This window comes from Haliotis rufescens, unplaced genomic scaffold, assembly GCF_023055435.1.
Source record: "Haliotis rufescens isolate VD_foot unplaced genomic scaffold, xgHalRufe1.0.p SCAF_32, whole genome shotgun sequence".
Taxonomy (NCBI): Eukaryota; Metazoa; Mollusca; class Gastropoda; order Lepetellida; family Haliotidae; genus Haliotis; species Haliotis rufescens.
The window spans coordinates 4983483-5010244 of record NW_025964024.1 but is presented as its reverse complement, the minus strand read 5'-3'; the positions used below and the strand labels follow the sequence as shown (position 1 = coordinate 5010244).

Sequence of the window (26762 nt, the reverse complement as noted above, 5' to 3'; positions counted from 1 at the left end):
AATACAAAAGAGTGTGTATTTTGTATAAGTTTATTCTAGAAAAGACCCAGCCTGGGAGAGAAGAAGCTGTGAAATAGAAAGTAGGAGGGAGGGAAGGGAGGAGGAGAGGAGGAGGCATGGTCATGAGGAACACTGCTCAGCCAATCAGCAGCCAGGAGTAGGTCTGGCATAGATGGCGTTGTGACCAAAGCCAGGGTTGCTAATCTACAGTTCAGCATGAGCCTCAAATTTGACACACTTGCCAGTCTCACACACACAAACTTGCACACACGCACACACATTAATACAACCAACACACGGGGCATTGTGCACAAACACTGACAGTGTGTAGAAATAAAATTCACTAAAAGAAACAAAAGCATGTTATAATACATTATCTGTGTCAATATCCAATACTGGGCACGCTATACAATACATTAAGTCTTAACTGAACATGAGAAGTAAATTAATACATCAACATTCTAGAATTAGATTCCATATTAAAGACAACACTAGGAAATATATACAGGCAGTGGCTTGTTTCCCTGCTCTCTCCAGCCAAACAAACAATAACAAGACTCAATGATGCAGTCCAAATCTCAGAACTATACAAACCATTCTTGAATAAATTAAAATCTACAACTTGAAAGTTAAGGAAAGACTTAATTCATTGGTTATCTAATGAGGATACCTTTTGTGTTTTCTTGGAAAATAGGTTGATGAAAACGAACACTACGTGTTAAAAAACAACCAGGCCTAAAACAAAAGTTTGTTTGGTTTCATCAAAAGGTGGGGGATGTGTGGTGCAGCAGTCAAAATTGAGCAAACAAAACCTGCTTCTACAAAACAAAGTATGATGTCGCACCACATTCAGAAGATGTCCACTTTTATTTTAGGCCTTCGATTGTACAGGTTAACAGGAAAGTTGAATAGCTGCAGGAAAACTCACTGACTATATTAACGGCCATTTGATAACAAGAGGATGTCAAGTGGTTAGCTTACTTCATGCTGACTGCACGAAAGAATAGGAAAATATGCTGCTTCAAAGAAGTTAAAGAACACCAGATTGTTTTGTATGACTATTGTAATTCTGTCATGTCATGACAGATTAACTACTCATATGAAAGAATCGGATGATCCTAAACTTCTTTTGAGCAGTATATTTCAAAAGTGTTAAAAATAATAACAGTGAACATGACAACAATTATAGGACTGAGATATCAGGGATTCACTAGACCTGCTCAGAGGCTGACATTAGGCCTCATGGCTGCAGCAAATGTCATCGAAAATTCGGAAATGGTTATCATAAATTTCCCAGTTGACGCAATAAGTACTAATTTTGTGGCTATGTAGAAATAACCTGAAAACAGGACCAATAAAGAGGTTCAAATGCTTAGTTTTTTAATTTTTGCATTGAATGCAAACTCAAAATACACTGTAAAAATACCTCTCAGTTTACGAAATAATCTATCGCAATTTGAACAAAATAACCAGTTTCCCCCAAATTGCCTGCCTGGATCACTTGGTCCAGAATCCTGGATAAATCCACGGATATGTGGGACTCGAATCTGTGGCCTGTTTCTAATCCATGGTAAACCTAACTATGCCAGAGGGCAAAAACGTAATGATAAAGAATCGAGTTCTTGTAATCACCATCTCAAAATCAAATCGACAACTGACGCTAAGGATAGAAGAGGTCCTCAAAGGCTAAGATAGAAGAATGAACTACAAGAATAGAATGTGTATCATTACATCAATATGACGTCATCATGATATCCGATGACAATGGGATCATACGTAAGTAAAAAGATTAGGAAAAGGCCACAGCTCTGAGTCCACACATTTGATCAAGATACCGTTGGATGTCCAAATGTTGTCAGAGCACTATTTCACTAAATAATTCCATCAAACGTCTTTCATAAGTCCACCACAGTAACCATAGTAGAAGAAAGTCACACCCTTGTCTCACACCCGACACACTGAGGTCTCTCTATAAGGTATGCATGGTAGAACACAAATTAAGGTCACCATGGAAACAGCATAGTCGAACCTCCAGCCTGTCGAAAGATAAACACAGCATTCAACGCCACTCAAAACACTTCAGATCTTCTTCTCCTAAAAGTCAAACAGCCAATAAGAAACAAGAAGGCTGCAAGGCAACAACAAGTTGGGTGTTACAGACAGACGAGGGGCCATCAAAGACAAATGCCAACAAGGAAATCTGGGCATGAAAATGTACAAAGTAAGAAAATGGAGTGGGGCAGCTTGATGGATGGTAGAGCTGCCATAGTCAAATAGGTATTCAAACTTTAATGTGGCGTAATGCAAAAGGTCCACTTCAAATTGCAAAAATTAATTCATTTCAAAATTCTATACACTACAATAAGTATGATTCAAATATGAAGGACAATGATCTTGTATAGTTTTATGTACAGTCACAGGTCACATGGCCGCACAGCAACACACTGTACAGGTCACATGGTCGGACGGCAAACCGCTGTGCAGGACTGTCAAAGGCCACATTGTGTGACAGTTAACCGTTTCGCAGGCCCTGACTGGGAACCATTGTCCAGGTCACATGCCCTGACAAGAACCATTGTGCAGGTCACATGATCTGACAACTGACCATTGTGCAGGTCACATGCCCTGACAAGAACCATTGTGCAGGTCACATGATCTGACCATTGTGCAGGTCACATGCCCTGACAAGAACCATTGTGCAGGTCACATGCCCTGACAAGAACCATTGTGCAGGTCACATGCCCTGAAAACTGACCATTATGTAGGTCCTCCTAGGTAACCAGTGTGTTCAGTCAGTACAATCCAAGTTGCCATGTCTGACAAGTGTATGGTGACCAGACACTGGTCGTGTGGCAGCCAGATACATACACACCTTCAGAACTTAACTCTGGAATGTTCAATTCCTAGAACCTGTAGAAAATGAGCATACTTGACTTGACCAAACTCCCAGTGGTGACAGTCCCATGTTAAAACTGACAAAATACACATGTCAGTGACTAGGGGCGTCATGGTAGTAGAACAGTTCACTTCCATCCTCCTTCACTGAAAACTTCAATCATAAAACAATAAAAGTTAATATGTAACAGCCAAGATCATGACTCTGCCCTGGCCCTGTAAAAGGGTATAGATGTACGTTGATGCAGGTCACTTTCCTGACTCAAAGTGTCCAGTAGTTAAAAAGGGTGAGGCTATTACTACATGCTTTACAACTCACTCACTCCTTCAATATCTGCAACATCAGCACATTGTCATTCAATTTGTTGCTCATTGTCCAACTCAAGACACGTGACTTATGGATTAGACAGCCATGGAGAGGTCAACAGATGTATACTACTATAAAGGAGTAAAGAACATCCGATTAGTTTCATATGATTAAAGTCAGTCTGTCACGGCCATGGCAGATTAACCACAGTAATATGAAAAATCAAGTGTTCTTTAATTACTATTGACTAGTATATTAGGGATATATTTCCCTCATCCTTTCAAAAGTCATGTCACCCTTACCTTGAACTCTGATCTCAGAAAAGAAAACACATTGTAAATATTAATAAAAAATTCTGTGATCTGACAGGTTACAGTAGCCTTCTTTTCCAAAATAAAGATTGACTTACAGAGGCCTTGCAGATTTCAAACAGACGATGAAATAGAAATTTCTAATGAGTGCAATATAGCCTATACTCTTAAAACATCTTCAACGAAATAGGAATGAAGAGTTCGAAAAATAAGAGTTCAGCATACAGACGCTAATGACATACCTCACACCAATATCATCCAAACTATACCGTAAAAATGGATGAAATATATATGCATACAAACACATAAGGGCCCTGCCCACAAAGAGATTTCAGCACTACGACTATCGTAAGTTAATGTTAATGTATATGAGTAATGATCCCTTTAACACTAAGAGCCCTTTTGGGACCTGGGCACAGGTGTGTAAGTCACAAGTCTGTCTCAAGGAGTTAGTCTGTTCTCAAGGTGTAAGTCTGTCTCAAGGAGTGAGTCTGTCCTCAAGGAGTAAGTCTGTCCTCAAGGAGTAAGTCTGTCCTCAAGGTGTAAGTCTGTTCTCAAGGTGTAAGTCTGTCCTCAAGGAGTAAGTCTGTCCTCAAGGTGTAAGTCTGTTCTCAAGGAGTAAGTCTGTTCTCAAGGAGTAAGTCTGTTCTCAAGGAGTAAGTCTGTTCTCAAGGAGTAAGTCTGTCCTCAAGGTGTAAGTCTGTTCTCAAGGAGTAAGTCTGTCCTCAAGGTGCAAGTCTGTTCTCAAGGAGTAAGTCTGTCCTCAAGGAGTAAGTCAGTCCTCAAGAAGTAAGTCTGTCCTCAAGGTGTAAGTCTGTTCTCAAGGAGTAAGTCTGTTCTCAAGGAGTAAGTCTGTCCTCAAGTTGTAGGTTCTTCTTTCAGTTCACAAAGAAAGATCCTGATACAAATAGTTCATTGGGTCCCTGAAAGGAGCGAAGGAATACATCACCTACTGTGAGCGACATGAGGGTTTTTGCAATTACCACATCAATCTACAGCAAAATATCAAAAGTAAATATTTTCCTTCGATTTTCTTATCAGTCAGTACAACGCGAGTCGAGTTAAGGCATCACTATATATCTTGACAATGCCCCTGGTAATCCCTGTACGACCTGAACACTTTCCATGGCTGAATCCATCGCACTCATGCTTGTTTCCCATACAATGGCAAATATTTCAAACTTTCATGACTGTTCAAACAATATATTGACAGATGACATTTCCCACTTGGCAAGGTCAATTTACAATTAGATTAGGATTTCAGATTGTTTACATCTCAACAGCTGTACAATATTGTTTGGATACAAATGAAAATATACACGATTTACTTAATCATAAATAAGATACTTTTGTTTGTTTAAAAATTCAAAGTATATATAAGAATGTCTTTGAATCACCTGTCACATGTTAGAAACTTGAAAACAAGCAAAAACTTCCTCAACATAACGTAACAAAACTGGATTGTTGAAATCTCTAAACAAACATTGGATTCTCGTCATCCAAAATAACTTTGCAGCATTATGATTGGATAAAATGGTTGAGAGTCCAACCAATCACTGCTGGTAGATACATTTTTATAAATATGGATTAATGAGCTTCTCTCTCCCTCCTGGTGGAATTCACAAATTCTCAGCTTACATTCATATGAGACAGCTGGCCCTATGGCAATAAAATAACGTAAAATATGAGAACAATCAGTGATCTCCGAACTGGTTAGTTTTCAAACATGAATATCCTTAAATGGATCAAACAGACAAATCATTCAGCATCACATAAACACATTTCAAATGTGATTACTTTGCCCAAAATATTTTTGATATTTAAAGTTTGACAAATATTATATCATCTTTTGCCCAGCTGATGAGGTAGAGAGCAAGCTGCAGGCCAAACATCCACACAACCTGTGCCTGCTCATCTGGAACATCCCCACATCATCAGCTTCAAGCTGTCACTGAGGTTAAAAAAGAGAGCTATATCATTAGTTTTGGTAAATTAAACAGAAACAAAATCATTCCAAACCGTTAGTCACAGAGAGCAGTTACTTGTTCACTTTGACAGATAAAGCATAACTCATCAATGGTGTGGTGGAACTCGATGATGTATTGGTGTGGTAGAACTCGACGATGTATTGGTGTGGGGAACTCATCGATGTATTGGTGTGGTGGAGCTCGACAATGTAGTGGTGTGGGGAACTCGACAATGTATTGGTGTGGTGGAACTCGACGATGTATTGGTGTGGTGGAACTCATTGATGTATTGGTGTGGTGGAACTCGACGATGTATTGGTGTGGTGGAACTCGACGATATATTGGTGTGGTGGACCTCGATGATGTATTGGTGTTGGGGAACTCGATGATGTATTGGTGTTGGGGAACTCGACATTGTATTGGTGTGGTGGGACTCGACGATGTATTGGTGTGGTGGAACTCGATGATGTATTGGTGTGGTGGAACTCAACGATGTATTGGTGTTGGGGAACTCGATGAAGTATTGGTGTGGTGGAACTCGACGATGTATTGGTGTGGTGGGACTCGACGATGTATTGGTGTGGTGGAACTCAACGATGTATTGGTCTTGTGGAACTCGACGATGTATTGGTGTTGGGGAACTCGACGATGTATTTGTGTGGTGGAACTCATCATTGTATTGGTGTGGTGGAACTCGATGATGTATTGGTGTGGTGGAACTCGAAGATGTATTGGTGTTGGGGAACTGACACTTGTTTAAAGTACGATATAGTAACTAATGCTGAGCCCCATCCCTAAAGCATCCATACAGCTATGACAGTTACAAATCTATGTTAAAGTATAGAGTTACCGCAGTCATAGTGCCGACGCTTTTTGGATTGAAGCCAAGTTTTCCTTTTTGGTGACAGGTGTCAATTACGTTGCCTACCTGTATTAATACAATACTTCCTTTGGGGCAATACAGATATTGACACTTGTCAATTCAGTTGTTGAGGTGCATCACCACAATGGTCCCTTTGTGACGATACAGTTGTTAACTCGTATCAATCTGTTGTGCTGTACATGTGTTCAAACAAGTATTTGGACCTGATTTAGTATCAATCGGCCAAGTTGACCAGTTGAACCTTTACGTTTGACACCAGTGAATGTGTGCGACTAGAGAGTCCCTCGGCGTTCATACTGACATGGTTCAGATCCAGGTTATAGGTCAAAGACAGATCTTTTAAATTGTTCCCTGATGAAGCGAAAATATTGAATATACATATACTACTCAAAAGAAGCTAAGGACACTCAACTGGTTTATATGGCTATAGTTAATCTGTCACTTTCTTTGAGTGGTATATACATTTATTTAGCATCTGTACTGGACCGTTTCCTTACTGCATGCATAGGATGTTTAAGGAAAATTTGTGCATATTAATGGGCTGTTCTACCCTTTGAGACCAAAGAGTGGTTTAGTAAATTAATATGCATGAATTTCACTTAAAGGTCCTGTGATAAAACCCATCAAATGTGGAGGAGCAGCCTTGAACAGGTAAGTACTCTCTGTGGCAACCATGGAGGAATTGTGTTTGAATAGTCACCAAATGCAAACAATCATGTCTGCATCTGAACCAGCCGGTGCAGCAGATGACGTGTGATACACACACACGTAATCCCCCGTCATCACCCCCCACACACACCTCGTCCTCTACTTCCTCAAAGGATCTGGAGTCTTCTTCATTCTAAAACTGACTCATCTCACAGAAATCATACACAAAAACTTACAACATAAATCCCACGATAAGCCCACATTCAAATTGTTGCAAAACAATCAAAGGCAATAAAAGATAAAATAATCATATAAAACATTGAAGCTAAACTTGGAATCCATAAAAAAGCCATACAGTACTAAGAAAGTGACATATCAAATATGGTTCAAAACCACAAAGTGATGGAGACACTAACGGATAAAATCGAACATAATTTCAGAAACTAAAAATGTGAACATCAAAAATGATGTGTGTAAAAGAAGATACATATCAAGAAAATGCTCCTAAGATCACATGACTATCACATGACTATTTCAAGGCCTAACTGTAACAAGATTACATGAAGCCACTCAAAAACAGAAGCATATTGGATACAAAGTGACAAAAAATACTTCAAGATCCATTGGTCTGGTTAGCGATGTCATTAAGCCTGAGGCTCCATAGACTGTTGGTTTTCTAACTTTGAGATACGGTAGGGAATAAAGGTTAAATCTCTCATGGTAACATAGCAGCTGTTGTCCAGACTACACTGACTCCATCTGTAGTCATAGCTAGTAATATCTGGTCAATTTACAGATTCCTTGAGCAATGGAAAGAGCACTTGTATTGCTGTAAAATGTTAAATATATTTCTATGTCTACTATCTGAAGCAACATATACACTTATTATATACATGGTCGACTATCATGAGATTCTAGTGCTACCCTAGTTACTTCTTTCAATGGAGCCCCACGCTTCTAGCTGCAGTTGTCCTGAACCAACAACAACCGTATTGTAACCACCGATGTTCACTTCCTGTCTGTCATTGCTGAGATGTCTGATGGGATGAAATGTCAGCTGCTAGTTGCCGTGGTGACAGAATAATAGAAAAATAAAGGATCATGTCTCTTGCCCCGAGCTGACCGTTCAGTGACCATGGGCAAGTTGACATCATGTGAATGAATGATGTGCTATCACAAGTGCTAGGAATCCTTGTTAGCTTCTCCGAACTTGTGCTCCATCATGAAACACTTGACCTCTGTGTGGGTCATGTCATCATCTCCAAATTCTGGGAAATCGAGACGTAGTTCTGGCACATTTAGGTCTGCTAGCGTGTCACTATGGATAAAGTCACGTCTGCCTTTCCCTGCATGGCACCTGACAGGCTCGGACGCAGGACTCTCGCTCCGACTGGAGTTGTCAGTGAACACACTATCTACGTCTGATAGAACGTCCAAAACGGCGCCCTCTGAGGAGGCTTTGGTCACAGAATCCTTCTTTGAGAGGAGCTCCCTATCCCCACATCCCACCTGTACTTCCTTTCCGTTCGGCCCAAGAAACCAGTCAGAGCGTTGCCGAAGTCTTTCCAGCTGTTTACGTTTCACAGAATTAAAACGGCTCAAGCTGCGACTATGGTAAAACGTTTTAACTTCATTCAAATTATCTTCCACTGACTTTGGTCGCTGGAAAACAATAAAAGAAAGAATGGATTACAATAGTACATTTTAAACAATAATCACTATGCCTTCAAAAAATGTTAGGCAAAAGATGTTGGGTTTTTTCAATGAAATCAACATATTAAGAACAGATTTTTTTCATGATGGGAATGATGTTAAAGTAGAGTGATACAAGGGAAGTAACTCTATTACTTCCGAGTCTAAGCAGTTCAAAATGTCTGATAATGTCTGACTTTGGCATCACCTACGTTGAAGACCTCTAGTAAAGAGACATAGAGAATATCCTCTGAGTGTCTTTTGATATCAAATATATCAACAACGAATGCTGCGAAGTGTTAAAGATTTATCGACAAGTGTGGATATATTTCGTATCAATGGACAATCATTTGAGATTCTATTTATCATCCAAAATCATCCTTCTACTTTTTTAGCTTGTAAAGAGCAATAACCAGTGTCCTCAGTGTAAAAAGTACAGCTAACCAGCTTCAGAGAGATTAGTGATGTCATTTAATTGTGATGTCATAGAAACCAATGATGTCACTATGGTCTGCAAAGTACTATGACGCAATTTCAGTGTTGTAATATCCCCTTGTAGACATCGCTTGATATGACCTGAGCTATATCTCCTGTGGAAGCCAGTTTTGGCAATGATTTAAAACAATCATATTCAAAATAGCGACAATTTATGGATAACTTTTTTTTTATTTACTGAAAAGGCGATGTTTCGGTATAGATCCTTATACCATTGTCAGGCAAGCCTTGCTTGACAAAGGTATAAGGATCTATACCGAAACATTGCCATAAAAGTGAATAAAGAAGTTGTTATCCTTAAATTGTCTCTATTTTGTTCATCCGTCAACTTCTAAGAAATGCCTATCAAGCAATTCAGTCATATTCATACAAATTCACAAAAAGATATGACGTTGGCTACCTTTGAAACTTCTGGTGATGGCATGAGCGAGACCTCGGGTGCGGAGACGGTGCTGACAGTGTTTACAAGCTGGGACTCCTCCATGTCTGGGAATGGATGATGTGACGGGAACGGAGAGCTCGACTCGGGACTTTCACTGGGAGCATGTTCGTGCTCTCGTTGGGAGTCCCCTCCGGTGCTCGTCATCTCGATGATGTCATCAGAAACATCTATAAATTTACCATACCAAACTTGACACTCACATGAACATTGTGATGGTTACAAAGCAATTACATCTGCAGACATTTTGTGCAAACAAGTAGAAATATCACAAAAGAAAAAACTGATGAAATGAAAACATTTACATTAACTCAAAAAGATAATGACCAACATATTAATAGATGTTTAACCTTTTTCAACATGACGAGGGAAACTCAAGAGTGAGTGAGTGAGCCGCTTTGAACAGTATTCCAGTTACATCACGGTGTGTCAACTATACAAATAAGCACAAATTGATACATGTCTCAGATGTCTCAGATATTAACCACTGTGGTGAAACCCACAAGCTTTGGATTGGTGCTGACCAACCCAGAAATATAACTGGGGCTTATCGGGTCTCGAACACACAATCGGGTTTCTGGCGTGCCCAAGGGACGCAACTCTGTACAACGAATTGTGGCACCTTAGATGACTGGGTCACCAATGACCCCAGAAACTCAAGAGACTTCTGGTACAATTGTGCCTTGCTAAGCATAAATTATCCATGACCATGCACTCTAAGAGATATGTAGCTAATATAACAATCTTCCAGCTGGCTACAATGCTGTCCTACTTGACAAGTCTACACAAAGAGAAGCATGCTAGCCATAGTTCTGAATCTATCCCATCAGCAACACACTATGGACACTGGGGCAGGAGATGATTCTACTGGAATGTGCTCTTTAGCTACTACTGGAATAGTTGCAGATTTCATTTGTAAGTCATTGTGTGAGAGGGTGGGGTTTAACGCAACATTGAGTGCCAAGTGATAGCTTAATGTGAAAGGACATTGTCTTTTTCCTCCTTGTTAATACCCATGGTGCTGACAAATCTCATAATTGACATGAATATGAGATTTGAACGAGAACAGTGGACCTGGAGGCTAAGGGACACAACTCTGCCAAGAGAGTTATAGCCCCTTATACAACTGGGTGACAACACAACCATCTTTGAGAATAGATTGTACTTGGTGGTCATGAGTGAGGTGAGCGAGTGAGTGAGTTGGTTTTAACGCCGCTTTTAACAGTATTCCAGTTATATTGCGGCGTGTCAGCTTAATGTGGGAGGAAAGCCTGAAGTGATGAAGGTCTCAGACGTTTACCACTTCGGTGAAACTCACGAGCACGGGTATGGTGCTGACAAACCTAGAAACATAATCGGGGCGAACCGGGATTCAGACCCACAATCATAGGTTTCTGGCGTGCCCAAGGGACGCAACTCTGCACAGCGAATCTTGGCGCCTTAGACGACTGGGCCACCGTGCCCCCTGAGGTGAGGTGAGGTGAGGTGAGGTGAGGTGAGGTGAGGTGAGGTGAGTAAAGTGAAATGGGGTTCAACGTTGCATTCAAGATTATTGCTCTGATATAGCGATGTGATGCACATTTGTGTGTGGCTGGTTCACTAGTAGGGACTTATTCTGGTTTTATAGTGCAAGCCCACTGAGATACCATGCTCATGCAGACAGAGCATACAGACTCCCAGCTGACCAGTCCTTGCTTATCCCTTAAGTGGCAAGAGCCAGGCAGGGTAACAACAAGTACCATCTTTTAACATCTTATGGTGTGACACAGCCGGGGATCAAACCACCAACCTTCCTCTTCGAGCAAAAGCTATATCCACTACACCATAGCACCATTACAAGTACTATCCATACTCAGCTGCTGTGTCAGTCATTTCTTATAGAGGTGAAGGGCACCTGTTGTGCATCCCCACAAAGTGTTAGGTAAGAAAATCTACAGTGGTTAGACTACAGAGGCAGCAGAGAAGAACCAGCAAGAAACATTCACACAGCCTTCAGGCACTGTTCAGATGTAACTGCAGAACTATGTACATGACCTAATGATCTCATCAAAGCAAATAATAAATTCAAGTACCAGAACAAAATTAATTTTCAGCTTCTGAGTAGTTACCTCCCTTACATTTGGCAGGAAGTTTCTCCATAGATGTAAGCTCAGTTAAAAGTTCAGTTGGTATTTCATTTTGGCACCATCTGTCCTATATTTTCAGCACATGTTCAATGTCTGTACTAGGGCTGGGACAGGTAACTCGGGTGCGTACTGAGTAGGACTACCCACTACCCACAGGACTACCCAGACTCTATGGTAACACTACAAGTCACTAACGTTAGTGGACCCGTGAAGATCCAGGGTAGAATAGGTCTTCAGCAACCCATGCTTGCCGTAACAGGCGACTAAGCTTGTCGTAAGAGGCAACTAACGGGATCGGGTGGTCAGGCTTGCTGACTAGGTTGATGTATGTCATCGATCCCAATTGCGTGGATCGATGCTCATGATATTAATCACTGGATTGTCTGGTCCAGACTCGATTATTTACAGACCACCGTCATATAGCTGGAATATTGCTGAGTGCGGCGTTAAACAACAAACCAAACAACCAACCAACCACTAACATTCACATTTCTTTCTGACTATGCACCCATTCCTTTTGACTTTTTATATGGTTGAATAAAGATAACGCTAAAGTCAACTTCAGTGTATGCATGACCAGATTGTTTAATGCGGGTATCTAAATATGTTTTGCCAGGGCTATGGTCAAACAATTCCCAATCGGACATTGTGTACCTATCTCTTGAGACCTACAGCGCGTACCCGGGTAGAGTCAGGTAATAGAGGGGTGGGTACCCGGGTAGTAAATTTGGACTCGTCCCAGCCCTTCTGTACATAAGCAATCAAAGGAAATACCCAGATTAACAATCAACTTGACAATGACACATATACATTCTTCTACACCAAGCAAAGAAAGAAAACTGAATACAAAGCATTCTTAAATTTGGCAAACAAACTCAGAAAAGCTCAAATCTGATGAAATGCTGATGCTACAGAGACATAATTTCAGAATTATTTCGCCAGTGGATCAGCCAATGAAAAAACAGCTTACCATGTTTGTCAAGGTCAAAGCCAAACTTTTTAGCCTCCTTCTTAAGGTAGTTATTGAAGCATCTCATTGACTCCTGGCCTGAACATGCAGGAACAAACAAAACACATGCTGGGAGGGTGGTGGTGGGAGGGGTGGCGCCACCTACAGGCACCAGCAGGTGCCCCCAGGTGGGCCGAGAAAACACAAATAAACATGGATGTCATCAAACCAGGAACTGTTGGGTCACGAGTCAATAGTTGTAACTTTTCATCGCATTTCGTTTGATAAGCTTGAGCTTATGAAAGTTCTGAAAACAAAAACTAAATGCCATAGTCCTAATTACTTGATATGCTACTTTTAAAGAACAAAAAGATTTTTATAAAAAAATAAACATTATACAACACAAATTTGACAAACAAGCAGCCTTAAATTTCTAAGCCATCTTACCAGAACATTTCATTAATGTAAGTGCTGTTGTTTGCAACAGTTAAATTGTTCAAGGAATAAAAAAGAACTTAAAAAATTCCAGCACATAGATGAAACCACATTTCTCTCTGGCAGACTGACTGGTGTGACAGTCAGGGCCTCTCGAGAGATAATGTTTTAATTTAAACTGTCATATCGGAGAATGATGTCTCGGGGGAGCCACGATGTTTCCTAGTTTGATGACATGAAAGTGAAACAAAAAACAGGAAATGTTGTACATGTGTCCCCAGGACAGAGTAAGGAAGTTACTGTCAGTGCTAGAGGATGGAGAAATTAGGTCAGGAATATGACCCTTTATTTAGTCTTAAAACGGGACATATGATTAATGTGTCCTTCGGTTAGTGCAGGGGTTCTGAGTCATAGGGTGGATGTGAGTTGGCAACAGTTCCAGGTCCTCTAGGCAAACTCATTAAATACACTGATGATGGCCGATTGACAGTATTGTGGACACTGGTCATTTTAGCATTTGAACAGATACTAGTACCTGGATAAGTGCAGTATATAAATGTAAAATATATTAATAATTAACAAACCATGTCAATTAATAATGTCATTATTGCTTCACTGAATATAACAAACAATACTGCTGACTTGTTATTGTATTCGTGAATTAATATTCGTATTCGTTACCATATGGTACATGTAATAAAAACTTGTAATATCAAAACAATAGATTGTTTATTTCATAAGATGTCTGTTTTATATGCAACAATATAGTAGAGGTATATATATTCAGAGATAAGTCTGAAGCAAATAGTGTGAAGCCCCCAGTCTAGTGGATTGTTCCAGTAAGTTTAGCAACAGGTTATAATAATCTACTGTAAATGGTGAGTTAGAACAATCCTCTATATCTCTGGGGCTCACTTTTTGGTAAACCTACACTAACCCCTTGATCCGTTGTTCTCGCAATCTCAAATTATCTGCCCTTGATTTCCATTTGCCAATTTAATTGGCTACACTACTAGATCTAACATACCAATCAGAATGCAAGTGACAAACCAGCCTCAATGGTGGTTGGCCAGTCTCTTTGACTATGATCGAGTTTGCAAGAAATTCAACAATGAGAAACTGATTGACACGCAGAAGAGAGCCCTTAAAAATCTTCTTATCAAAAGGATGTCTTCATGTCCATGAAAACTGGCGGTGGCTTTGGTTTCTAGGTAATACGAGTTACCTCCCTTACCGTTATGTCAACATTTGATTGGTGGGTAAAATGTAAATCAAAATCAAGGGCGGGTAATTTGCGATAGCAAGAATCATGGGAATGGCTCCAGGGGTTGGTGTAGGTTCACCGGAATGCAAGTCCTGGAGATATAGAGTTAGAGCTAGTAGAATGAGAAGTGTTTGGCACAAAACATTATCCTCATGGAATAATATCAGCAACTGTAATCCTTATACTATCTTTATCTTTTCATCTGAAGATGGCGATTTCTTCCCATTACATGCTAAATGCTCAGCATCAGGTGACTCCATAACCATTGAACTATTGTACATCACTGAGTATTTTAGGAGATCATATTACTGTAGTTGCTTCAATATCAGTAAATGGACATGAGGGGAACAACTGAACAGCAATTATTTCATTTCAAAATTAAAAAGGTCACTTATTAATCTCAAAGCCACTGATGACAATAACTCAATACAAGAAGAAAATTAACGAGCTAACAGTTAAACACAAACCATGAACACAAAACAACGTTTAAAAAGAGAAAAACAACAAAAAACTGGAAGACTAAGAAAAAGCAAACAACAGCACTACTTACGAGGTAGAATTTCATCTGATGGATATTGATACTGGTAGCGGAACTTCTCTCGCACTAAGATACCGGTACTGGTTATTTCGGTGAAGTAGTCAATGTTTTCCCGCCCGAACATTGCCGGACATCCAAAGTTATCGATGAGGAGTTGCATGATGCGACTAGCCTGCTCCACCTTCCCAGGATCCTCTGCACATGTATGAAACATAGAGCCAGCACAGCTCCGTGCCAAGGCCTCCACCGTCATGGAGTTGACCTCGGAGTTGCTCACGATACGGAACCACGTCCCAAACAACAATGTCAGAATCTGCTGGTGAGCTTTGCTTAGTGTCTCAATAAAGCTGAAATACAACATCAAATAATCATCACTTGGCTATAAAGTTACATAACAAGGATACTACTCAAAAGAAGTTAAAGAACACCCAATATTTTTCCAATGACTAAAGATAATCTGTCATGGCCATGACATACTTACTATATATAGACATAGGAACCAATCAGGTGTTCTTTGACTTCTTTTGAGTAATATTTATCACGATAAAACATACATCTTTCAGATACAATTTCCCTTAACATTGTGTTTAACTATAATGTATTCATTTGTGTAAACATAATGTTATACAAAAGTTTGGAGTTTATTTCTATATATAACTGTATCAGTCATATCACAGCCGACAATGGGCACTAACATTTCCTATATGAAGAAAATATTGCCAGTACAACTTACTACAAGTATACACAAGACCACCCGATCCTGTTAGTCACCTCTTATGAAAGGCGACTACGCTTGTCGTAAGAGATGACTATGCTTGTCGTAAAAGGCAACTAAGAGGATTGGGTGGTTAGGATCACTGACTTGGTTGATGCATGTCATTGTATCCCAATTGCGTAGATCGATGCTCATGATGTCAATCACTGGCTTGTCTGGTCCAGACTTAATTATTTACAGACTGCCGTCATATAGCTGGAATATTGCTGAGTTCGACGTTAAACAACAAACAAACAAACAAACACAGTTATATCGTCTAGCAGATGATCTAACTGCATGGTATGGTTTCGGAGGTCTTACTCGTGTACGATCTGGAGCTGGTCTTTCTTGTGTCCGATTGTGAGCACCTGCAACAGTCGTTCCTCTCCCTCCGCCGTCAACACCCCACCCGGCAAACGAAGCAGGAACCGCTGTTAGCAAGAATTTAGTCATGTTTCAAACCTAAAAAATGTATCAAGCTTAAACAAATGCTTAAAGTCTCTCTTGTCCTTGGAAATGGTATTGACCAGTTCGTTCAGTATGATTTGAATTGTTGGATGATTTGACATACCGTATTCAACGTAATAAGTGCCCCATTCTAAGAAGCGCCCACAGCGATATTTGCTCATATACTGGCTAGTGAACAATCCCAATTAGCACCCCATCCGATTGATCAATATACACAAGCCTTATTTATTCACGTATAATATGCACTCATGTGTTATATGCACCTTTAATTATGGCCAATTAAATTCTGGAAAAAATATATGTCGTACATAAACATTTCAGGCTGTCAGCATAAACCACAAAATTTATCTTTCAACTCTGTATTTTCACCAAAATTATATTCTAATAAGAGCCCCTATTTCTAATTTTGAGAGCGCTTATTACGTCAATTTGGTAGTTCTTGATTCTGCCTCTTTTTCTTAGTGACAATCAAGGGCAGGATTTTTGAACAATGTCCAAAAGCATAATAACTACAAGAGCCAGAACTAAATGTTGATCATGACACGTTTTACAAACATACAACTTAAACATTCAAGAATACATTCAACATATCAGATCTCTCTCAAGTGTAGATCATATTTTCCAATTAAAAAAAATGCCTTGGATCCATTTGGAAAAATAACTTTGGCGTCATCATTGGACATGCATGCCAAATCTCATATCAGTCAGTTCAGCTGTCTCAAGGAAGAGACTGTCTTCAAAAGGCAAACAATCGTCTGAGCCTACTTTGACTTTTGTCCTAGAATGTAAACTTTTTTTAAATCTAATTTTGGTGAAATATGATGTAAACAAATAGTTTCCAAGCCGACTACCATTTTCAAAGCCACATCACAAGAACACTGACATTTGTGTGACTACTTACTTTTACGACAGAAGCAAGTGTATAAAAGCTGTAATTCATGTAGATCACTTGCTTTCCCTTAGATAACCTGTTAATAATGTGCCGGATATCAGTCGGGTTTCCAGGGCGACGGAAGAGGTCCACTGTGCATACCCCCTCCTGGGCAATGTGCACTAGCATTTCCTGCGATAGAGAAATTACTGTCTGTACAACTCAAGGCTTAACCAACTGTGTCATGTAAATGATGTAATTTGGAAATAAAGGGTGTCGACAAATTGAAATTTAGAAAATAAAAATTGTATATTTATATACTTATCCTATCTCACACTATTTGCAGCTGGAAACTTTGTTCTAGGTGAGGTGAGGTGAAATTGGGTTTAACGTCGCGTCCAAGATTATTACACTTATATAGCGACGTGCATGCACGTGTGTGTGGCTGTTTGTACTAGTCCAGACTGAGGCCGATTTATAGTGCTAGCTCACTGAGATACCATGCCGCAGTTTAACATGAATACCCCACACAGACACAGTATACTGAATCTGAGCCGACCAGTCCTTGTTTTAGCCCCTAATGCCGAGCGCCAGACAGGGTAACAACAAGTACCATCTTTTAACGTCTTCTGATATTACGTTGCTGGGGATCGAACCCAAGACCTTCCGCTCTCCTGGCAGACGCTCTACCACTACACCACAGAGGCGATCACTTTGTTCTAGGATGTTTCAACACCAAGAAGAAAGAGAAATGCTTAGTGTGAGATAGGCTAGGTCTAGAAACTTAAATATATACCACGTAGATTGAAATTATCATAATAGGTTTCACAGAAGTTTAATTTAGGTTAGAGAAAATGACTAGCTTAATCAAGTTAATACATGCAATATGTAACACTTAAAGTCTAACATTCATCAGTTTTGTTACCATTGTCAAATCAACATGATCACCTACTGGCCAAGAAAGTTAAGAAAACAAGAGAAAATAGGTCAGTTGGATCGATGACGAACAATCACATCAGCTCATTCTGATACAAAATGAAAAATATATGTATACATATGTATGGTATATGTAAGTTGTTATACATATTATAACATATAAACTGTAAAGATACTTTTCATTATCATGATTATGGCATGTACAAGACAGAGATGTACCGGATGCAAAAACCTGCATCTTATAATCATAAAAATTGAAAACTGAAACAAAATAAATACAATGTACATATACACTGTGACAAAGACATTTCATGTGCACGTTGAGGAATGAATACTGTTATTTCATAAAATAGTACCACTTAGAATTAATTTCCGTACATAATCATATAAATAACTACAATAAAAAGTTGAAAGCTTCATGATCTTCTAGGGCTACCACATTTATATATGTTTCAGTTGAGGAATTCCATATTTAATTCTAACTAACAGCTTTATAGAGTACTGTATTATTGAACTCTGGAACCCTTATTTTGTAGCATTGGACCCCTTTTTTTAACCTGGAACCCTTACAATTAAAGGCCTTGATTTCCCTGGACCCCAATATATATAACCCAGGTAAATCCCTGCACAAGACATTCTTAAGTAGCTGCATGCAAATTGACTAAATGTGTATTCATTTCTCGTCCTATCTTTTATATATGGAATAGTTCTTTAACACGATAAGTGTCATACTCAAGACTTTGTTTGACATGAAGACAAAAGTGAAAGTGCAGTCCTAATAAAACACATCCCTGATAGCTAATAGCATGAAATTTGTCCCTAAATGCAGGATGCAGTTTTTCCCCAGATGCATCCAGAACCCACCCGGGAGACCATCTTCCCAATGTTCTCCTAATCAACATGTCATCAGCATCCACCTGTGACTAGGATGCAAGAAGCAGGAGGACCTGTTCTACCACTGATTCCCCCAGAGGGAGGGTCAGGGAGGGCCTATTGTGTAGGATGTAACCATATATCAACACAAGGGTCGCAGCCATTTCAATAGATTAACAACTGTTTTTATTCTCTCACTTTGTTAAGGTATAAATAACAAAGGTTCAACTTACAACAAAAGGCAGAGGAAGATATCCATTCTTCAAAGCTTTGTGTAAAGGCAGATCAAAAGGAAGTCTGAAAAATAGATTCAGCAGAATATAAATCAATTTCATCATAAGCATAAAGACTGTCAAAAACTAACACAACTTTCATGCACTGAAACAACCCAGGGTGATAAATATATTGATGGATCTGTCATTTACTGATCTTTCATAAGGAACTATATATCAGAACATCACTTTGATGAGTTTTGGTTACATTATTAAATTAAATGGTCAATCTTAACACATTAAACTATTGTTTATAAATTCATAATGAGTGTTGTCAAGACAGGTGTTGACTTGTGTAAATGTTTACTACAACAGAGATAACCACAAACATTGGATAAAGATGTTGAATAATAACATCTGAACTATAATCATAAACAAATAGGTTTCACAAAGGTCATGTCATCTAGTGTGTAAGTTTCATAAGAGTGTGTCTTCTAAAAACATATAGGAAAATATTTCCTTATCATGCTTATATCTAAAAATATTTCAATGGATTCAAAACAAACAAGCAATGAAATCAAACATATCAAAATGACTGTCCCTGGCCAGTACAAGTCTATGACCTGTGCTTTAATTTAGTCAAAATATATGAATAATATTTCAGAGGAAACTTGTGAGCATGGTCAGAAGTCAATAAAGTAGCTCTCTTGTTACACCCTACAGTCAGTTTAAGGTACAACAGACCCCAATGGATAGTAAAAATAGTGAGTGAGTTGGATTTAACACCGCTTTTAATAGTATTCCAGTTATATCGCAGCGTGTCAGCTTAACGTGAGAGGAAAGCCCACAGTGATGCAGGTCTCAGAGGTTTACACCTTCAGTGAAACCCACGAGCACAGGTATGGTGCTGACAAACCTAGAAACATAATCGGGGCGAACCGGGATTTGAACCCACAATCATAGGTTTCAGGCATGCCCAAGGGACACAACTCTGCACAGCGAATCACAGCGGCTTAGACGAATGGGCCACCCGTGCCCCCGATAGTAAAAACAAGTCCAATGCAGTTGTATACAGCAGTAAGCGATATCCAAGCTTTATCAAACACAATGAGATGTGGCATGATGACATCAGTAGAGCTGAGCACGGCTTGGTATCTTGCGATACGGTTTGTATCACCCTACGGACTGACAATACTACAGATACACGATTCACCAGTTTATCTGAAACTGACTGGTAACTTGACATTCAACATGCATTGGGTCTGCCAACGAACAAAGATTTAAGACTAACTGCTCAAATTGAATCACTGCGCAGCGGTAAAAGCTAACAGTTTTAGTCCACCAGTCCTAATAATGATAACATAAAATGCAACCCTTAAAAAGGGTAAATTTCTACTAGTCCTCATGATGCTTTAACTATTGGGCAGTTTGGCAAGGACTACAGGACTAGTGCCAATTTCGCATGCTTCTGCGTACACCCTCAAAATTGACTGAATGGAAGGGCTGAGTGAATCTGGCTTAACACTGCTTTAACAGTATGACACAGGCAACAGTGACCTGCTGTTTGTTTGTTTGTTGTTTAACGCCGCACTCAGCAATATTCCAAGTATGACGGAGGTCTGTAAATAATCAAGTCTGGACCAGACAATCCAGTGACTGACATCATGAGCATAAGTCGCCTCTTACTGCAAGCATGGGTTACTGAAGACCTATTCTAACCCGGATTTTCATGGGTCTAGCGACCTGCTGTCTGGCCAGCAAGGCTCAGATCTTACAAGTGTTGTAGGGGCAGTGGGGTAGCCTAGTGGTAATGTGGTCGCTCACCATGCCAAGACACAGGTTCGATTCCCCACATGAGAAAAACACACTCACTTTGTTTCAGTTAACTTTATACACTAAGTTTTAACATACTGTGTTGACTGATGAACAAATGGTTTGACAACATGGAGAGTATGTATTACTTACACATGAGCACGCCTACTCTCTGCTCGCGAGCTTCTGTCTGAGACACAGCCTCCCAACACACGGAGCATGGCCATGTGTGAACGTATCACAATGATGTCACAAGACGCACACCGGGACAAGTGTCCTGGTCCAGCTATGGTACCAGCCAGTCCATTGTCTGCAGCGTTTCCACGCCGGTATCCAATTCTCGCTGGTTCTCGTCTTCTTTGTCACACGGTGGGATCCGTTCCTGAAACACCAAACAATCATAAATTTTTCATTATCTTAATGTCTTAAGTCCTTTTGGGATTTAAAGCATAGAATTCTTTATCGAAAGTCGACACCTTGTCCCAATGACCAAAGGGGTTGCCCTGTCAGTACAGTATCATTCAGTGTGTAACCTGTGAGAAGACTCACACTCTGCGGTTGTTCCACTAGGGACACTAGTCAGTGTAGACACAGCCCCAGTTGATATCTTCACGATGCACAGGTGTTACCTGATTATAAAAGTCCAGTTTCCACCCTTGACGAACTAGGCTGGAATTTCTCTGCCAGTGGCTATTAAGAGTTATGTCCCTTCTATGTCCCTCCTACTGACCGATCTGTTTCAACCTCTCGCATCACTAGCATTTGCTTCAAAAAAAATGTAAAAACGATCTGATCGATAATCATTATCTATATTGTAATAAAACAGGTTTACCTAAACCATTTGAGCACCTTAAATAAAAACATGAAAAGATTAGGCAAATATCTGTCGCCACCCAGTTCACAGTACCTATTGCTTTGCAGTCCGACCAAAATGTATCTCCGGAATTCAGGTCTAGTTCAGCAAGGGTACAAACTGGACTTTAACAGTCAGTTAACTCCCTTGCCTCGGGAAGACGAGCAGATATAGACAACACCGAGAACTCAGCTGTAATGCTGACCAGTGACACTTATATTCAGAACATCATTTACAAGACACATTGCTTTCATCTTGCCTTGTACACCTGCCTTCGGACATGAACATCATCATGATAAACATCATAAACATGACCATCAGTAAAATCTCCATTTTTGAGAAAAACTCATAAAACAAAATCTATTCTTCACAACACAATTATGATGACAACTCAACAACATAGTCAAAAAAATTATTAATTACAACAAAACTAAATTCCTCACTGAGAATAAATGAATAGTTGTTCGAGATGATAATTTCCCAAGATCATGGTCGTTAATCATCTATGACAAACTTACCTAACGATAGCCCCAATGAAAAAAATATCTGTTAAAATAAAGTTGGACGACTATTGGTATAGTAGAGCTTGACACGGGCTGGTAGTGATGAAGTCCCAAGATGTCACACCTACACTTTCCCTGTTTGTACGAACAAACAATATACAGCACAACAATACTGCAACACAAAGGCCATGAGCTCAAACGTTATACAATAATTTCAAAACCACTGACACAACGCTGGGAATCCTGAAGCCATCCCACACCATCACATGCCTGCTAACTACTGTGACAGCAGGAGGTGCACTTCGTACCACAGGGGTCAAAGTCTCAACCCCACCATGCTCATAGTCATCTAACTTCCTACAAAAAAAATCTGTGACCACTACACAATGGCCAGTGTTACCGCTGAGGCCCCTGTTAGTTGAACATCCATCCTGCTCTTGACACCTGATTCCTGTTGCACACTAATGGCCATTTCCTATGACCACCAAGCCTGGAAGTAATGGCTACGACAAGAATGTGAAAATTGGAGGACGTAGAACCATTTCCTGCTGGACCCATGTTTCACAACATTCTACAAGGATGACATGACGACATCAATTAGATCGGTCCTCATAATTCGGACTCGCTGAACTATCAATGGATGCTGACACTCTGTAACGGATTAAAGTATCACACTATGAAGTTATGTATCAAAAATGATTCATGTATCCCTTTTGAGACAACTCCCCGAAAATGGCTCTTAACATCATTTTTATTAAGACTTTAGTGTAATTAAGGAATTATTATTACCTGAGCATATTAGACTGAAGAGCATATTTCTAGACTCAGGCTTCAGACCAGTGTCTGAAGTCACACACTGATGTGTCAATAAATGTTTGTTTGTTTGTTTGTTGTTTAATGCCGCACTCAGCAATATTCCAGCTGTATGACGGCAGTCTGTAAATAATAGAGTCTGGACCAGACAATCCAGTGATTGATATCATGAGCATCGATCTACGCAACTAGGAGACGATGACATACATCAACCAAGTCAGCGAGCCTGACCACCCGATCCCTTCAGTCGCCTCTTACGACAAGCATGGGTTGCTGAAGTCATATTCTTCCCAAATCTTCACGAGTCGTTAATAAATGTGACACTCTAATACCTGGTTCACATGCACAACATTTACTAACGTAAGTGAGTGAGTGAGTTGGGTTTAACGCTGCTTTTAACAGTATTCCAGTTATGTCATGGCGTGTCAGCTTAATGTTGGAGAAAAGCCCCAAGTGATGCAGGTCTCAGACGTTTACCACTTCGGTGAAACCCACAAGCACGGGTATGGTGCTGACAAACCTAGAAACATAATCGAGGCAAACCGGGATTCGAACCCACAATCATAGGTTTCTGGCGTGCCCAGCGAATCGCAGCGCCTTAGACGACTGGGCCATCCGTGCCCCCCCTATTGTAAGTAATTTTACACATGTTTAACTGTACATACATGCGTATACAAATGTAAATTTACTATGCGTTCACATGAAAAGCATCTTAGGTGTGTAAATAAAGTATGTAAATTGTGTAAGGCACACATATTCGTCAGTCTGTTCACGACTTTCAACATAAAAAAAGGTTGTTTTCCAATAAAAGTTAAATGAGAAGAGAATTACTTCACCGAAATTTTTTACAAAAGCAACATGTGTTTGATTTAATTTGTACACAAAGTTTTGACTCCTTGAAACCAAAAGAAAACACTGTTTGCTCAACTCTGTATATACGCATAAAAGTTGGCAACTGTTGATAATTTGTTTGGTGTTGGCAAAAGAACAGATATTAATTAGATCATCCTCTTGCCTTGACATAAACGTTCACATTGCAACATAAACACACAGCACAAATTTACATTTACATTTGCACCTGCTCTGGACTTGATGAAAATTTGCAAATATAAATATGTATACACACATGAGTAAACATGTTCCCATGACAACTATACTCATATATGTATATTTACACATATATGCTAATATACACACATATGTATAGAGGTACATGTGAACGGGGTATTAGAGGACATGTCACAGGAATAAGAAGGGGGTGCATATATACCATATTCTGACTACCACAGGCTCCAGATACTGGTACTTTTTCCAGCAATTGAGTATTTACTCAGATGTTATCCTTCACATTGAGTATTGATGGTCTATTGGGTTTGCAAACCTATGAATAGACTTCGAAAAAATAATTCTACTTCCATGCTGTGTAAATTCTAAATAATATATATAGTGTAAATATACATAATATAGGTGTACATAAGTTGAAAAGGCTACATTGGGTAATTATGCACAGTGTTGCTATACTATTGAGTTATTGACTGTCTTCATGTGTATTTGTGTCTGTATGCAAGAAACTCAAACTTAAAGGGATTATGGTTATTTTGTTTGCGTATTAAACACAAGTACGCAGCTTGTCTGGCGCTCTTCTACCTAAAACATGCAGAAGGAACGTGAAACTACTGATCAACTGACATGGTATAAACCAGTATGTTTATGAAGGGTCTGTAGTCATTCCCTTTTATCACCTGATGGAATACAACTCTTCAACCTTAATAATATGAGATTTTCGTTGCACTGGCCATTCTATTCCATCTATCCATAGAAATTAGTATTCTACTGTGTCATTTTAGAATCCTGCATTAAAATTGGACCACAAGAGGTATCAAATCTACACGAAACCATGATTTTGTTGATGACTGCCGTGATGGCACAAAAGAACATATTTATATATAAGCACTTGCTGAAAGTAGTACATCAAAGTAATTAGAGACCCGTGTTTACATTGTTCATATTTCACGACAATAACATTACATTCTAAGGCTAAGTGAACAGTTAGGACAAAAATATAAATAAGAGCAAACATATTCAGATGTTATGTTAATATTGAATATTCTCAATACTGATACTGTCCGAATATATGAACTTCCTTTATCAACGGATGATAGCTGGGACACAAAATAACTTGTTGATTATGAAAATCATTACCTGGTCAGCAATAAAGTATTCAGATACATACATCAATATCGGCATGAAATTAATACTATCGGAAAATCTGCATGCTTATGTTGATGGCATCAGTACTAAACAAGAATATTTGTAAAAAATAATGACCCTAGTACAGGACTGTTTGATACAGAAGTCACTACTGACAAGTAGGAAGCCCTGGGTACATTTTCAACACAAATATGTCAAGTGTTATAAATACGTCTTACATAACACTACCTTATGCATATAGATGGGGTTTTATACACATGCTATAGTCATTTAAAAGGGTGAAAGCCTGGAATTTGAGCAAACGCTGAGTGTATTCAAGAACTTATATCCACATTTTGACATGCTGAGATCTCCCGTATCGGAGTTGGTTCCATTCGTGATTTATTACACAACCAACTACGAATTAGTTATTAATCTGGGTGTCATTAACAGTTTGCCAAAATTATTACCGTGCAATCGTCGAAATCTTGCAGGAAATTCAGAAAAATTCACCTGAGGAATGAGATCCCAAACGACATATAGACGTGATTGTAAAGAAGACGTTCGATTTACTCAAATTCTGGTTTCATATGGTCAAATCACGTAGATTATAATACAAATACTTACACCCTTGAGGTTTGTGTTCGTCAAATGGCTACATTGTTGCCTAAAAGTGTCCAAAAACGTCCAGAAATTGAGAGTAACGGTCAGATAGCTACCTACGTGACCCGGAAGTAGATAATCAGGGAGGCTTCATTGTAGGTCAAACGTGAAGCAGGTGCCCGATTTGAGCTTGTGACTACAATAAAACCTGCCAACCTGTTTATGCAGGAAATATAAACGTAAAATACGAATTTCTAAACGTGTTCGACTTGATGTGATAATCAATGGAAATTAACACAATACGCATGCGTCACCCAGATACGCAAAATTGAAAACCGGTGTAAAATCAATAATATTATATGTTTTGGACCATCATTACATAACTGGAACAATTTACTTGAAATGTATTTTGAGTAAGAACAAATTAATGGGTCCACGCAGTATAACATCAAGCGCGGAAACCTCTTATTAGGAAAATTAGGGGCCCTTTGTTTAATTGGGAAAATTGTGTTGGATATTTTTTTTAAACGTGTAATAATGACCCGACCCGTAACTTCCGAATATATACGAGTTCAGAATGTTGCAAAAACAAGCGGGATTTGGTAGGGTGTGTGTTTGAATGTGTCTAAAATCGGACTTCGCACGCGCACACACACATTAGATATGTAGCCAGCATAGTTGAAACACGTACCACAGTTTAAGCCATCACTGTTCTGTACTCAAAGTCTTTACATTACTGAACTCCTATTCAGTTGCAATGCATACCCATGTACATTTGCTGGTGGCCATGCATGTAGTAATTTATTCTCGATATATATACAATTTCAAATTGGACCTCCACATCTGTCGTTTTCGGTGCTACACTGCACGTGTTTCACGTGCGTTCTGTGAGTTTTGTTGTTTTCAGGAAGTAGAACATTGGTTT

At 39.4% G+C, this 26762-nt stretch overlaps 1 protein-coding gene across 3 annotated transcripts; it reads right to left on the bottom strand.

Annotated features, from left to right (window-relative positions):
* Nucleotides 1-16: 16 nt before the first annotated feature.
* Nucleotides 17-25997, bottom strand: LOC124147669. Of its 3 annotated transcripts, none has more exons than XM_046518378.2 (9): nucleotides 25862-25997; nucleotides 21029-21257; nucleotides 19085-19148; nucleotides 17073-17234; nucleotides 16025-16134; nucleotides 14962-15296; nucleotides 12734-12811; nucleotides 9599-9807; nucleotides 17-8673 (listed from the first exon to the last, which is right to left on the bottom strand). In XM_046518378.2, the coding sequence occupies exons 2-9, from the start codon at nucleotides 21100-21102 to the stop codon at nucleotides 8194-8196; spliced, it is 1512 nt and encodes a 503-aa protein (XP_046374334.1). In that variant the 5' UTR covers nucleotides 21103-21257; nucleotides 25862-25997; the 3' UTR covers nucleotides 17-8193. The 3 variants fall into 3 exon arrangements, with proteins under 3 accessions (XP_046374334.1, XP_046374335.1, XP_046374336.1); XM_046518379.2 differs by lacking the exon at nucleotides 25862-25997 and adding an exon at nucleotides 22247-22503; XM_046518380.2 differs by lacking the exon at nucleotides 12734-12811.
* Between the last annotated feature and the right edge of the window lie 765 nt (nucleotides 25998-26762).

Excerpts from the sequence above, each read along its gene's own strand:
- LOC124147669 (XM_046518378.2), bottom strand. The coding sequence starts at position 21,102 with ATGGCCATGCTCCGTGTGTTGGGAGGCTGTGTCTCAGACAGAAGCTCG. Across the intron at positions 17,235-19,084 it reads ATCTTCCTCTGCCTTTTGTT|GAAATGCTAGTGCACATTGC; the intron begins GTAAGTTGAACC and ends TCTCTATCGCAG. Across the intron at positions 8,674-9,598 it reads CATCACCAGAAGTTTCAAAG|CGACCAAAGTCAGTGGAAGA; the intron begins GTAGCCAACGTC and ends ATTGTTTTCCAG.